A 13,869-nucleotide genomic window follows, 5' to 3' on the forward strand; every position below is an offset into this window, starting at 1 on the left:
ATTATTGCAAAGATGATGGCCTATATCAGGCACACCTTAGTTCCTAGACTGACATCATTGCTCTTCAGTACTCTGGAGAGGTCTCTGACAGCAGACCTTCCCAATGCAATACACCTTTGAATTTCCCGACTGTTGATTGTGGAACCGAGCTGGATAGAGAAGATTTGGTATATTCACACAATGGAATACTACACTGTATTGAAAAACAAGGAACTCATGAAATATTATTCAAAATAGGTGACCCTGGAGGACATTACGCTGAGTGAAATATCTCAGTCACAAAAGGACAAATACAGCATAGTGCCACTGTTGTAAGTCAGGATTGACATTGGGGTTGGGGGTAGACTGAGAATGATGGGATAAATAATGTATACTTCATTGAAATAGATGAGTGTCATTAGGTATTTTTGTCATGACAGGAGTCCAGAATGAAGGCTGCATAGTGGAGTGGACCTGGGGAGAGGGATTGTAAAATAACGAAAAAAATTTTCTTTTACTTTTCAAAGAGAAGAGTGTACTGTGGGGGGGCAGGGAGAAAAGTGCAACAATGAATGAATGGAAATCCAAAGTCTCTGTAAATTTTTATTGACATTAATAATTTAAAAAAAAACCCCAGACCACTAGCAAACCTAACAAAGCAGAAGAAAGATAAGACACAATATGAATGAGAAATTAAATGGTCATCACCACCAGAGATCCAATAGAAGTTAAAAGGATAATAATGGAATATTTTTTTAAAAACCTATAATAAATTTGAGAAGCTCAATATCAGCTGTGAAAAATAGTTCAGGTGATGATTGTGGAACAGACCAGCTATTTATATGCAAGTTCAAGGGGAAGCTAAAGAAGGTGAAATAAAATCCACAGGAAGCAAAATTTGATCTTGAGTCTGTCCCATGTGAATTTCAAAATCATCTCAGAAGAGGTTTGTGGCATTGAACACCAAAGACCAGATAAGCTGTGATAGGATATCAAGAATAATATCGATATTCTTACAAAAGAATAATGATGCAAAAGGTCATTATAAAGGCAGAGGAGGAAGAAAAGACTAAGATGGATGTCAGAAGAGACTCTGAATATTACACTAGAGAACCAAGAAGCCAAAGGAAAGGGAAGAAATCAAGAAGTTAAGGAGCTGAACAGAAGATTTCAAAGGGCTGTTCAGGAAGGCAAAACAAAGTATTGTAATGAAATATGCAAAGAGCTGGACTCAGAAAATCAAAAGGGACAAATTTGCTTGGCATTTATTAAGCTGAAGGAACTGAAGGACAAATTCAAGCCTCAAGTTGCAATACTTAAGGATGCCTTGGGCAGAATATTAAATGATAAGGACATGTTATAAGACAGTGGAAAGAGTGTCCAAAGTCACTGTGCTGAAAGGAATTGGCTGACACAGAAGAATTTCATGGAACAATGTATGAGCAAAAGCCTGTGGTGATTCTCTGAAGGAATTGGCAAAAACAAGGCCCTAGGAATTGAAGGCATACTAATTGACATCTTTCAACAAATAGACTCTGCCCTGGAGGCATTCATCAAGTAGTGCCAAGAAATCGGGAGGACGACCACCTGGCCACTAACTGGAAGAGATTGATATTTGTTCCCATTCTAAAGAAAGGTTTGTGCGGGGAGAAGGGTGCAACAATGAATGAATGGAATCCCAAAATCTCTGTAGATGTTCATTGAAATGAAAAATAAACAACCTAAATTTAAAAAAAAAAAGAAAGGTGACCCGACAGAGTGCAGAAATTATCAAACAGTATCATTAATAGCACGTGCAAGCAAGGTTCTGCTGAAAAATTATACAAAAACGACCGGAACACCACATCAACAGAGAACTGCCAGATGTGCAGGCAGGGTTTAGAAGAGGCTGTGGTACTAGAGGTATTATTGCCAATGTCAGATATATTTTTGACTGAAAGCAGAGAGTACCAAAGGAATGTCTATCTGTGTTTCATTTATTATGCAAAGGCATTTGACTGTGTGGATCACAACAAACTGTGCCTAACTCTAAGAAGAATGGGAATCCCAAAACACTTGATTGTGATAATGTAAAACCTATACTTAGACCAGAAGGCAGTCATTAGAACAGAGTAAGGAATGGTTCAAAATCAGGAAGGCTTTATGGCAGGGATGTTTTCTAACTCCATACCTTTTCAATCTATATGCAGAACAGATAATTTGGGATGGTGGGCCCTATGAGGAGGAATGTGGATCAGGATTGGAGGTAGACTCATTAACAACCTACATTATGCAGATGACACAACCTTGCTTGGCGAAACTGAGGAGGTCATGAGGCATTTGCTATAGAAGGTCAAGGACTGCAGCCTTCACTATGGATTGAAACTCAACATCAAGAAAACAAAATTCTCACCACTGGGCCGATTGGCAGCCTCATGGTAGATGGTGAAAGACTGAAATTGTTAAGAGCTTCAGTTTGCTTTGTTCCACAGTCAACACTCTTGGTACCAGAATCCAGGAAATTAAAAGATGAATTGCATTGGGAAAGTCTGCTGTCAGGGATTTCTCCAGAATACTGAAGAACAATGATGTCAGTCTTGAGACTAAGGTATGCCTGATATAGGCCATGGCCATGGACATCACAAAAAAAGAAAATGACGCACCAATATCTCTTGTGAACATAGATGCAAAAATCCTTTCATCCTTAATGGTGCAGCCACTATGGAAGGCAGTATAGTGCTTTCTCAAAAAAGTTGGAAATAGAAATACCATTTGACCCAGCAATTCCACTACTGAGAATATACCCCAAAGAAACCATAACTGCCACCCAAGCAGAAATACACATGCGCATGTTTATCACAGCTCTGTTCACAATAGAAAAGAGTTGGAAACAACCTACATGCCCATCAACAAATGAATGGATAGAGAAGCTTTGGTATATTCACACAATGGAATACTATGCTGCACTGAAAAACAAGGAACTCATGCAATATTATTCAAAATGGGTGACTCTGGAGGACATTATGCTGAGTGAAATATCTCAGTCACAAAAGGACAAATACTGCATGGTACCACTGTTGTAAAATGGGACTGACATTGGGTGGGGGAGACTGAGGAAGATGGGATAAATTATGTATACTGCATTGAAACAGATGAGAAAGAGAACTGTTTAAAAGGTATATATGATTAGGTATTTTTGTCATGACATAAGTCCAGAACAAATGGAGTGGACTTGAGGGGAGGGATTGTATAATAATGAAAGATTTTTTCCTTTTACTTTTCAAAGAAAAGAATGAACTGGAGTGGAAGGGTGGGCAGGGAGAAAAGTGCAACAATGAATGAATGGAAACCCAAAATCTCTGTAAATTTTCATTAAAATTAATAATTATAATTAAAAAATCCTCTAACAAAATCCTATCCTATTCAATAAAATCCAACAACATATTAAAAGACCAATAACCAAGTGGAATTCATAACAAGTATGCAAGGATGATTCAACATAAGGAAAAAAAAGAAATATAATCCATCATATAAATAAAATAAATAAGAACCATATGATCATTTCAATTTATGCAGAAAAGGCTTTTAACAAAATCCAACCACTTTCCTAATAAAATCACTCATCAAAATAGAATGAGAGGAAAGAATTCTAATTCAACAGCCAACATTATTCACAATGGAGAGAGATTAAAGGAATAAGAGATTAAAGGATGCCCACTATTATCACTCCTTTTCAATATTCTATGGCGGGAAAAGTAAATAAGAAGTATCCAGATTAGCAAAGAGAAGACAAAACTATCTCTATATTTCAATGAAATGATAGTGTACTTTGAAAACTTAGAGATTAAGCAAGAAAACTCTTAGACATAGGTGACCAATTCAGCAAATACTAGGACTCATGATCAACATACAAGAAGCAAAAAGAACATAGAAGAGGAAATGAGAAGAACAATACCAATAACAGTTGCTAACCACAAGATGAAATACTTAGGAATAAACCTAACTAGAGACATAAAGGACCTATGTGAAGAAAATTATGAAACACTATGTACATACCAACAACATTGCAAAGAGAATAGAGAGGAGTTAGAAAAATGTGCATGAGTGAATTAAAACTAATCTCTTAGTGAACCTTCGCTAAAAGGGGAAAAAAAGATACAAATAAAGAAAAGACACTGGCTTTCCTGCACTGTCACCCACTCTTTCTGTCTCCTCCCCTGGCTCTGGCTGTTGTTTGTGGTGAGTAACAGGTAGGAGAGATGGAGAGAAAAGTCCCTCTTGGATTCCCTTCTAGATTTGTACTTGCTGTTGCTTTCTCCTTCTTCCCATCAGCCCTGCCTCAGTGCTGGAAATCACTGTTAACTGTGCTTTTGTCTTATTTTCATCTGTATGTGGAGGGGCAAACGAGAAGAGCAGCCCTGCGCCGGGTCTTTAGGAATGACTAACACAGTCATCTCTGCTTATTTGAGATGGTACAGGGCTGCTGTTAGTCTTGTTTCCCCTTGATAGAAGTGGCCTGGCCCCTCCTCACTTGCACTTCTCAGAAGCTCATCCTTTTTGCCCCCTTCCTGAGGGAGGGTTATGGTGGGGTGCAGGGTGGTGAGAGTATTTCTCCCCACAGAGGTGGAGCAGGTGGGCAGAGAATGATATTTTAAGAAAACCCAGCCTAGGAAATGCTGGCCAACAAAATTAATACATGCCTGACTAACTTTATCCAAGTTTCCTGACCTTTTAATTTTGTTTGCATGTTTGGTTGGCTTTGGTGGAAGTCTGGCTGAGCAGTTTGCTTGAGCAGTTCAGTTAAGCAGGCCTTTAAAGGCACTTATGATGCCTGGGAGGAAGTTGGGCAGTGCCCACCTGACCAGTAGGTGCAGATCAACTACTGGTCAAGGCATATGATGGGGCATTGCTCTGGGGGAGATCAAGAGAGTAGCAGAACCCTGAGACTACACCAGACTCCATTCTGGCACTCAGTTGAGAAACAAAAGCAGAGGTGTCTTTTATTGAACTTCTGCTGAGCCCTGTTGGAGGACTGTATGGGTAATAGCACAGGCCACTGTAGTGCTGGCGTGAGCCAGGTCCCTCACTTGAGTTTATTCTCATGACGTACATGTGTAATACAGGTATAATTACTTCTTCCAGACAAGCCACTACCTGTGTGGATACTAGTGATGATGCCCAGGGGTAACGTAGGTGGCTTAGTGGTTTGTGACTCCAACCATCTAGATCAGGCCCCCATAAAGAAACTGTGATGGGTATGTGAAGAGTTCTCACTGGGGCCTGGAAGACCTGACAAGAGGTGACATTTAAGGAAGACTGTAGCATTTCTCCATACATATTCAATCTGTGTGCTAAACAAATAATTAAAAAATCTGGACTATATGAAGAAGAATGTGACATCAGGACTGGAAAAAGACTCATTAACAACCTGCATCATGCAGATGACACAATCTAGCTTGCAGATAGTGAAAACGACTTGAAGCACTTCCAGAAGAAGATCAAAGACTACAGCCTTCAATTTAGATTAAGAGCAACATCAAGGAAACAATAATCCTCATCTATTGACCAAAGGATAAATAGAGAAAAGGTTGAAATTATTTAGGCTTGCTTGGATCAACAATCAACACCCATGGTAACAGCAGTCAAGAAATCCATAGACATATTGTATTGGGTAAATATGTCAAGGATTTCACCAAGTGCTAAAAAAAGGAAAGATGCCAGTTTAAAGACTAAGATGAACCTGAACCATAGTCTTTTCGATTACTTCTATATGTCTGATAGTTGAACAGTGAAAAAAGATGTCAGAAGAAGGATTAATTGCCTTTGAATTGTGGTATTGGAGAAGAGTGCTAAATATTTCATGGAATACCAAAAGAACAAAGAAATCTTTCCTGGAGGAAGTTCAAGCAGGGTATACCTTAGAGGCAAGGATGGTGTAATTTTGTCTCACATATATTGGCCATGTTGTCAAGAGGGATCAATCCTTAGAAAAAAAGATAATCATACTGGAAATGATGGAGTGTCAGAGAAAGAGAGGAAGAACCTCAATAAGATGGATTGAAACAGTGATTGTAACAAAGTTGTTGTTAGGTACAGTCAAGTTAAGTACAACCCAGAGCAACCCTATGAACAAAAGATCTTACCCTGTCCTAGCCTGTGCTGTCCTCACACATCACACATTAGAACCCATTGGGGCAGCTACTGTGTCAATCCACATGGCTGAGAGGCGTCCTCTCCTTTGTTGACCCTCTGTTCTTTCACGTATCATGTCCCTCTCCAAGAAATAGTGCATCCGTATCAACATGACCAAAATATGGGAGGTGAGGCTTCATCATTTTTGCCACTTTCACCAAGACATATCTGTTTGTTCTTTTGGCAGTCTATAGGATGTTCTATAGTTTCCAACACCACAACTCAAAGGCATTGATACTTCTTCTGTCGTCCTTATTTATTGTCCAGCTCTCAGATGTGTATAGATGATCAGAAAAACAATGGTGTGAATCAGACTCACCTTAGTCCTCAAGCTGACGTCTTTGTTCCTCAATAATTTGGAGAGGTCTCTGACAGTAGATTTTCCCAGTGCAACATGTTTCTCATTTCTTGACTGCTGATACCAAGGGTATTGATTGTAGATCCATGTAAGATGAAGTTGTTGACAGTTTCAATCTTTTCTTCATCTATCATGATGTTGCCTATTGTTTCAATAGTAAGGATCTTTCTAGTATGTCAATATTTATGCATTACATTTCTTTTTTAACAAATGTCCAATTTTCCTACATTCATGCTTATCATATTCCACATTCCAATACTCCGCCTGAGTTACCATATCTATTAGTTTGCTTTAAGTGTGATCAGCAAGAGCTGTGAGCTTTGGCAGCTGTGACTCTATAATTATTTAAAGCTAGAAAGAGAAATGCAAAAACTAAACCCAATACCTGGTCTGTCCCTGGTCAGTAGCAGATATCCTGTTGGTGGAAGCTTCATGGACTCTCCACTTCTGTACACTTAGGGCTGCCTGACCAAGCCCTCTTCCCACCAGAGCCCTCAGGTTGGCCTTAAGGAAGTGTTACCGTGTGGTCAGTGGCCTATTTTCGGTCTCCCTTGCCTGCATAAAGAACTGAACCAGGTGGGAGACAATAGGAAGATGGGACGTGGATGAATCTCCTGGTCATAATCTGGTCTAAACGAAAAGGTTTGTCCTGCTCAAAATAAATTTCATCTGGGCTGATCCCTTCTTAGAACACGCAGCTGAGGAAAGGCAAGGAGACAGGAGTGAAGGGGAAAGGAAAGCCAGCTTTACTAAAAATGATATGTCCCAGAGAGAGACATGGGCCATTTCTCAGAAAGTAAAGTGAAGGGCGACCTGTGCTACGTGCATTGTGAATTAATAGAGCTGGCTCACTTCCACATTTGAGCTGGCTTCTGGACTTGAGTCTGGGAAGATGTTGCAGAGTTCACAAATTGGTGGGTAATCCATTTTATGGTCCATTGCTCTTGATGTTATCCATGCTCCTAAAACACTACAGATGCCAGGATTGAGCTACTTAAGTCCAAAGTCACTGGTTCCCTGATTTTGATTGGGTAGGGCTCGTGCTTAGATGCTTCATTTGATTTTTTTCCTTTTGTGGCCTCCTATCATGACTTTTCAGGACTTCCTTGTCTTACAGGACCACCTCTAACACTCTCTTCACCCAGCCTCCTCTTATTTTCCCTGACTTTCTCAATTCCCCACAAGATAAGATAGTGTTTGGATCGGTTGTTCATAGGGTAACTATGAGTCATACTCAACATGCATGGCACCTAACAACAACAAACTCAATTCGAACCCTAATAGGAGCTGCATCCCAAGGAGTTGGAGCTGGAGGCTTCAACCTGTTGACATTCAGTTTCTTATACAGGGAGACCCATTCTCATGGGAATGGTTCCCCTGAAAGTCAGTGGAGCCCTCTCCATTCAGAACCCAGCTTTTCCAGTCCTGAATGAGCCCCTAGGTTGTAAAGGAGGGGTGGATGAGCAGACATCTGAGCTAAGAACTCTGACTGGAGCACTGGCTTGTTTTGTGTAAACAAGAATGGAAATGAGGGTACATGTTTGTATTAAAAGGGTGCTTTGGTGGTGCAATAGTAAACACGTGGTTGCTAATCAAAAGTGTTATGGTTCAAATCCACCAGCTATTCTGCAGGAGAAAGATGATGCAGCAATTTGTGTCTGTAAAGATTCACGGCTTCAGGAAACCTGTGAGATAGTTCTAATTTGGCCTGTTGTATCTCCATGGGTTTGAATTGGCTGTGTGGCCAAGACTGGGTTTGGTTTGGTATTTGTAATCAGTCGACCTTGCCTGAGTGAGCTCTAAAGCCAGGAAGAGGGGTAATTGTTCACAGGGCAAGTGATGTTTGGATAGAGCCACACTCCTTGGGGTAAGAGGGAATTTTTTCAGGACTTGGACAAGTGTTACTAGTGCTTCAGAATTGCATCTATGCTTTTCAAAGCACACATAACTATGCCTATTTCTCATACTGTGCAGAAGGAAGCATCTTGGGTTGGTTTGGACAAGGGTAGGCTGAAGGGCTATGGCAGGCCTTGGGGCACCACTGTAGGGTGTGAAGAGGGACAGCAGTGGTTAGGTGGACAACCTCTGGCCGTGCTCCTCCAGGCCCTCTTTCTAGAATGTGGTCTATGAATCCAATTTTGCTGAGGCCCTCATTGCTGCTGGCCTTGGCTCTCCTCTGCATTTTCTGTTCCCATGTTTTATCACCCATGTGAACAGGGTCTAATCTTAAAAAATGATTGGAAATCAAATTAACTCAGTTGCAGTGACAGCTCCAATTCCACAGAAGGCCTTGAAAGAAAACAGTGTCCTTCCTGCCACCTCCCCTCTGCAAGCTTAGCCTTTCACCTCTTGAGAAGTCCATGCTGGCCCCAAATGTAGCCCACCTATACCCTCCCCTTTAAGGATAGTGTGGGTTGTGTTCAGGCCCCCTGCATGGCTAGGAACTTTGCTAGCTTATTCTGTCCTCCTTGTGCTTCCTCTTTTCTTGGCTCTGTGGCCCAGAGATTTGCTCTTTGGCCCTCCACCTCTGTGGACATGTGGAAGAACTAGAGAATTAGAAAGAGTGGGAGGTGCATGTGAGCAGTAGTGCCCTAAACATGTAGCTTCCTTCCAGACTGCAGCAGCCCTTTCCAGTGACCACAAGTCACAGAGGATGTGTTTTGGGGACATGACCTAGAGTGCCAGCACATGCATGCTCTTTAAAGGACCTCAGATGACATTGTGCAGGCTGACCAGTGTAGAGGCTGAGGCCAGAGAAATAACTGCCTTACCCATGTTGCAAGACAAGGACCAGGCCAGCACTCCTGAGCTTCCTGATTCTTGTGTTCCACAGGGCTCCACACTTGCTGCTACCTGTCCCCAGGGCTCTCCCAGCTGCAGCTGGTGACAAGTCTTTGCCAAGGTCAGCCCTCATGAGTGGGGGCTCCCTTCTATGTGGTTACCCTTCTCTGAGTCCCTGATATCTAACTGAGTGAGGCTAGAGGCTGGATGCTGAGTGCTTATGGGGAGATTAATCAATTCTCTCTCTTTCTCTCTGTCTGTCTCTCCTCACTTTCCTCCCTCCCCTTCACGTTTTCCTCCCCAGGGGGGCTTTCTCTGTGGTCCGACGCTGTGTCAAACTCTGCACTGGACATGAGTATGCAGCCAAGATCATCAACACCAAGAAGCTGTCTGCCAGAGGTAGGGCCAAGGTCACCAGAGTGCAAGGGTGCAAACAGGGCTGCTCTGCCCTGGACTTGGGCTTAGTGCCTTGAGTCATCTGTCCTCTTAGAATCACACAGAGGCACAGCCTGTCTCTCATCTCACCGGGACCAGAGCAGGTGGAATGGGATTTGTGGGGTGGAGAGTCTAGCGAATGGGAGCAGGCCCCAGTCAGACCTAATCTGACCAGGATTGCACCCTCAAATTCTGGGAACCTTTGCAGCCCCTCCAGTGTCCTGGATTGCACTGTCACTCTGGGGTTTGGATGTCTATGGAGCCCTCTTCTCACTTCCCTTTCCCAACACTGTAAAGACCTCTGCCTCCAGAGCTGGCTGGGGAGTTGTGAGTAGGGCCACAGGTTGCTGATGGTGGTCAGGTAATATCATTCACCCTGATGACTTGTGGGTGAGAGGATGAACTGCATGACTTAGAAGGACTTTAGAAGGACAAGGCTGCACACCCTCAGCAGATTGTGCCAGGCAGAATCCTGACTCTGGGTCCTGGTAGTGGTCAAAACCCAGGAAGTTTGCTTAGCATTTCTCTTTTTAAAAATGAAGTTACATTGAATTTACAGATTTGAGAAGAAAAGAAAAGTAGCCTCTTATAACCAGGAGCTGGCTTCGGTGTTCTAGTTTTGTACATAATTTCACAGACCACTAATGTTACACAAAGCCACCTTGTGACCACAAGTGATCAAGACAAAACCACAACCATTTCACAGTCATGTCTGTTCACAGACAAAATCAGGGCACCTCTGGCCTGGACAACGTGAGTAGTCATTTTTATTCACTAATAATAACTTTAGCTTCTATCTAGTTTTCCCTTTTCCAGGGAACACTTACTAAGAAACCCAGCCATAGGATTACCTCCAGTTAGACGTTCCCTGGCAACATCCAACCCAGCACAGAGCTCTGCTGCCTTCAGCCCTCTCCCAAATCTCCTGTTAAGAGTTCAAACCCTGTGAGCCCTTGCTTTTATTTTTTTTCAATTGAAGTGAGAGTCACCTAACATACAAATAACCATTTTATATTGTGTAACTCAGTGGGATTTACTGTATTCACAGAGTTGTAGACCTCCCTCTTCCAAGTTAGAAAGCTATCCATTATTGTCCACCCCCACATCCCCAGAAATCAACAATATGTTTTCTGTTTCTGTAGATGGATTTGTCCATTCTGCCCATCTCATGTAAAATGAATCCTCTAATATATGACCTTTTGTATAGCATGCATCTTAGTTATTGGCTTTATAGTTGAATATTTATTGGCAGAAAAATGGAATATTATTCCTATTTTATGACTGAATGATACTGGAAAATGGAATATTGCATTTTCTTTGTTCCTTCTGGCTGTTACATTACAAATATTTTCCATGTGAACATATGTTCTCATTTCTCTTAGCTATACACCTGAGTGAAACTGCTGGGTCATATGGTAATTCTGGAGCTCTGGTGGCATAGTGCCTTACATTGTTGTTGTTATGTGCCGTCGAGTCGCTTGTGACTCATAGCAACCCTATGTGCCTTACATTATGTACTTCTAATCAAAAGGTTTGAATCTATCATCTGCTCTGTGAGAGAAGCAGGGAGGGCCTCCTCCTGGACCAGTTAACAGCCATAGAAAACCAGAGCAAGGTTGCGAGGAGCTCACCTGATGGCAGTGGGGGTGATGATTTTTTTGGCCTGCTGTGGAAAGACAGTGGCTCTGTAGATCTGTTCTCATAAAAATTACAACTTAAAAGGCATTATGAGAAAAAAAATTAAAAAAAAATTTAAAAAAAAAGAAGGCATTATGAGGTGGTTCTACTCTATTAGCTGGGGCCACCATGGTTAAAAATGACTGACAGTAAGAAGGTGGTTCTATGTTAACTGAGGAATTTCCAAAGTGATTTTCAAAACAGTTGCTCCATTTTACACTCTTATCCTCAATGAATTAAGGTTTTAGTTTCTCTGTGTCACTTTCAATAATTATTTTCTGATTTTATCTGTTTGTTTTTAATCCTCTTACAGTCATTGATTAGTTATGGAGCAGTGATTTTTATTTGCATTTTCTTAAAGACCAAAGGTGTTGAAAATCTTTTCATGTGTCCGTTGGCCATTTGTGTAGTTTCTTTGGAGACATGTCTACTTAGATTAGATTGGGTTGTTTGTCTTGTTGAGTTGTGAATTCTTTGTGTATCTGTGGGAGAAGGATGGACAATCTCCTCTATTTACTGCCTCTGAAAACAGCTCGAGGGTCAGTTGTGAGTCAGTTTGACTCATTGGCTCACAACAGTACTATAAATGCAATTATTTTTCCATTTCATTTTTGGATTGTTCACCACTTGTGTACAGAAGCGTGGATGATTTTATATGTTGATCTTGTACATTGCAACTTGCTGCACTTTTTATCTCTAGTAGTTTCCCCTTAGATTCTTTGGGGTTTTCTAGATGGGTAACTATATTCTTTTATGTACAGACATACAAATCATTTTACTTCTTTATTTCCAGTTTGAATGCCTCATGAGGTCTGTCTTTTCTTGCTTAATTGTTTGGGTTAAAAAATATCCACTACAATGATGAAAACAGACCTCTTTATCTTATTTTCAATTTTAAAAGTAACCTTTTCAGTTTTTTACCATTCAGAATAAGTTAGCTTTGATTACTTAAAATATGTCCTCTATTACAGTTTTCTATGTTCCTTGTTCACTGAGTATTTTTGCCTTAAAAGACATTGAGTTTTGTCAAATACTTTAGGGAATTTACTGAGGTGAACATATGTGTGTTTGTTTCCGCCACTCTACTAATGTGCTGTAGTACATTGACTGGTTTTCATATATTGAACCACTATTTCATGTTGGAGATAAATCCTACTCTGTCAGCCTTTTATGTGATATCTGATTTGATTTGCTAGTATTTGTTTATTTTTATTTTTTAAATTTTTTTTTGTTTGCTAGTATTTTGTGGATGATCTTTACATCAGTATTGATAGGATATGTCTTTTTTTTTATCTTTGTTGACTTTTGGTCTCATTGTGATATATTTTCTGCTCCTTTTTTTTTCCCTCCTCAAAGACTTTAAGTAGAATTGGTGTTAACGCTACTTTAAAGGTTTGATACAATTTATCAGCAAAACCATTTGTTCTTGGTCTTCTCCCCCTCCAGGCCCCCCTTTTTTACATTTATAAAGTATAATATTATGTTTTCACTGTACATTTTCTTTCCTCCTTCCCCCCAACTTATCCTGTAATGCACCCTTCATTCCATATTATTTTCATACATAAAATGCCTAATTATTTTGCAATGACCGTTTGTACTCTTCCTGGATACCTTTGATATCCTCCCACAACTCGTCTGGTCTTCGCTCATTAGTGTTCAAGGCTTCAAACCTGTTCCTGAGATGGTTCTGAAATTCAGGTGGGATAGACTCAAAGTCATATTTTTGGTTCCCATGGATTTGGTTTAATTTTCCTCAACTTCAGCTTTAACTTGCATATGAGTAGTTGGTGGTCTGTTCCACAATCAGCTCCTGGTCTAGTTTTAACAGCTGATATTGAGCTTCTCCAGCGGTTCTTTCCACAGATGTAATTGATCTGATTCCTATGCATACCATCAGGTGAAATCCATGTATATAGCCTGTGTTTATGTCTCTTAAAAAACGTATTTGCAAACGGTCATTGCAAAGACAGAAGAGGAAGAGAAGACCAAAATGGATGTCAGAAGAGACTCTCAAAATTGCACTGGAGCGCAGAGAAGCCAAAGCAGAAGGAAGAATTCAAGGTACTAAAGAGCTGAATAGAAGATTTCAAAAGACAGCATGGGATGACAAAGTAAAATATTACAATGAAATGTGCAAGGAGTTGGGGTCAGAAAATCAAAAGGACTGAACTCGCTCAGCATTTCTTAAGCTCAAGGAACTGAAGAACAAATTCAAACCTCTAGTTGCTGTAATCAAGGATGCTTTCAGCAGAATATTAAATGAAACAGGGAGTATTAAAAGAAGATGGAAAGAATATACTGAGTCACTGTATTGAAAGGAATTGACTGACACAGAAGAATTTCATGAAACAACATATGAGCAAGATTCTATGGTGATGAAAGAAGTAGTTCAGGCTGCTTTGAAGGAAATGGCAAAAAATAAGGCCCCAGGAATAGATGGTATACCAATTGACATATTTCAGTTAACA

General features: G+C 40.6%; 1 protein-coding gene across 7 annotated transcripts in view; it reads left to right on the forward strand.

Moving 5' to 3' along the window:
- The window catches only part of CAMK2B (calcium/calmodulin-dependent protein kinase II beta), a 241,961-nt gene that overhangs the window by 80,349 nt on the left and 147,743 nt on the right, over positions 1-13,869 (forward strand). For all 7 annotated transcript variants that reach the window (XM_006892147.1, XM_006892153.1, XM_006892151.1 and 4 more), the window contains exon 2: positions 9,594-9,688. In XM_006892147.1, the coding sequence (XP_006892209.1) occupies positions 9,594-9,688 (95 nt within the window). The remainder of the gene's footprint in view (positions 1-9,593; positions 9,689-13,869) is intronic.

This window comes from Elephantulus edwardii, unplaced genomic scaffold (assembly GCF_000299155.1).
Source record: "Elephantulus edwardii isolate Elephantulus edwardi_28Jun2011 unplaced genomic scaffold, EleEdw1.0 scaffold00111, whole genome shotgun sequence".
Lineage (NCBI taxonomy): Eukaryota > Metazoa > Chordata > Mammalia > Macroscelidea > Macroscelididae > Elephantulus > Elephantulus edwardii.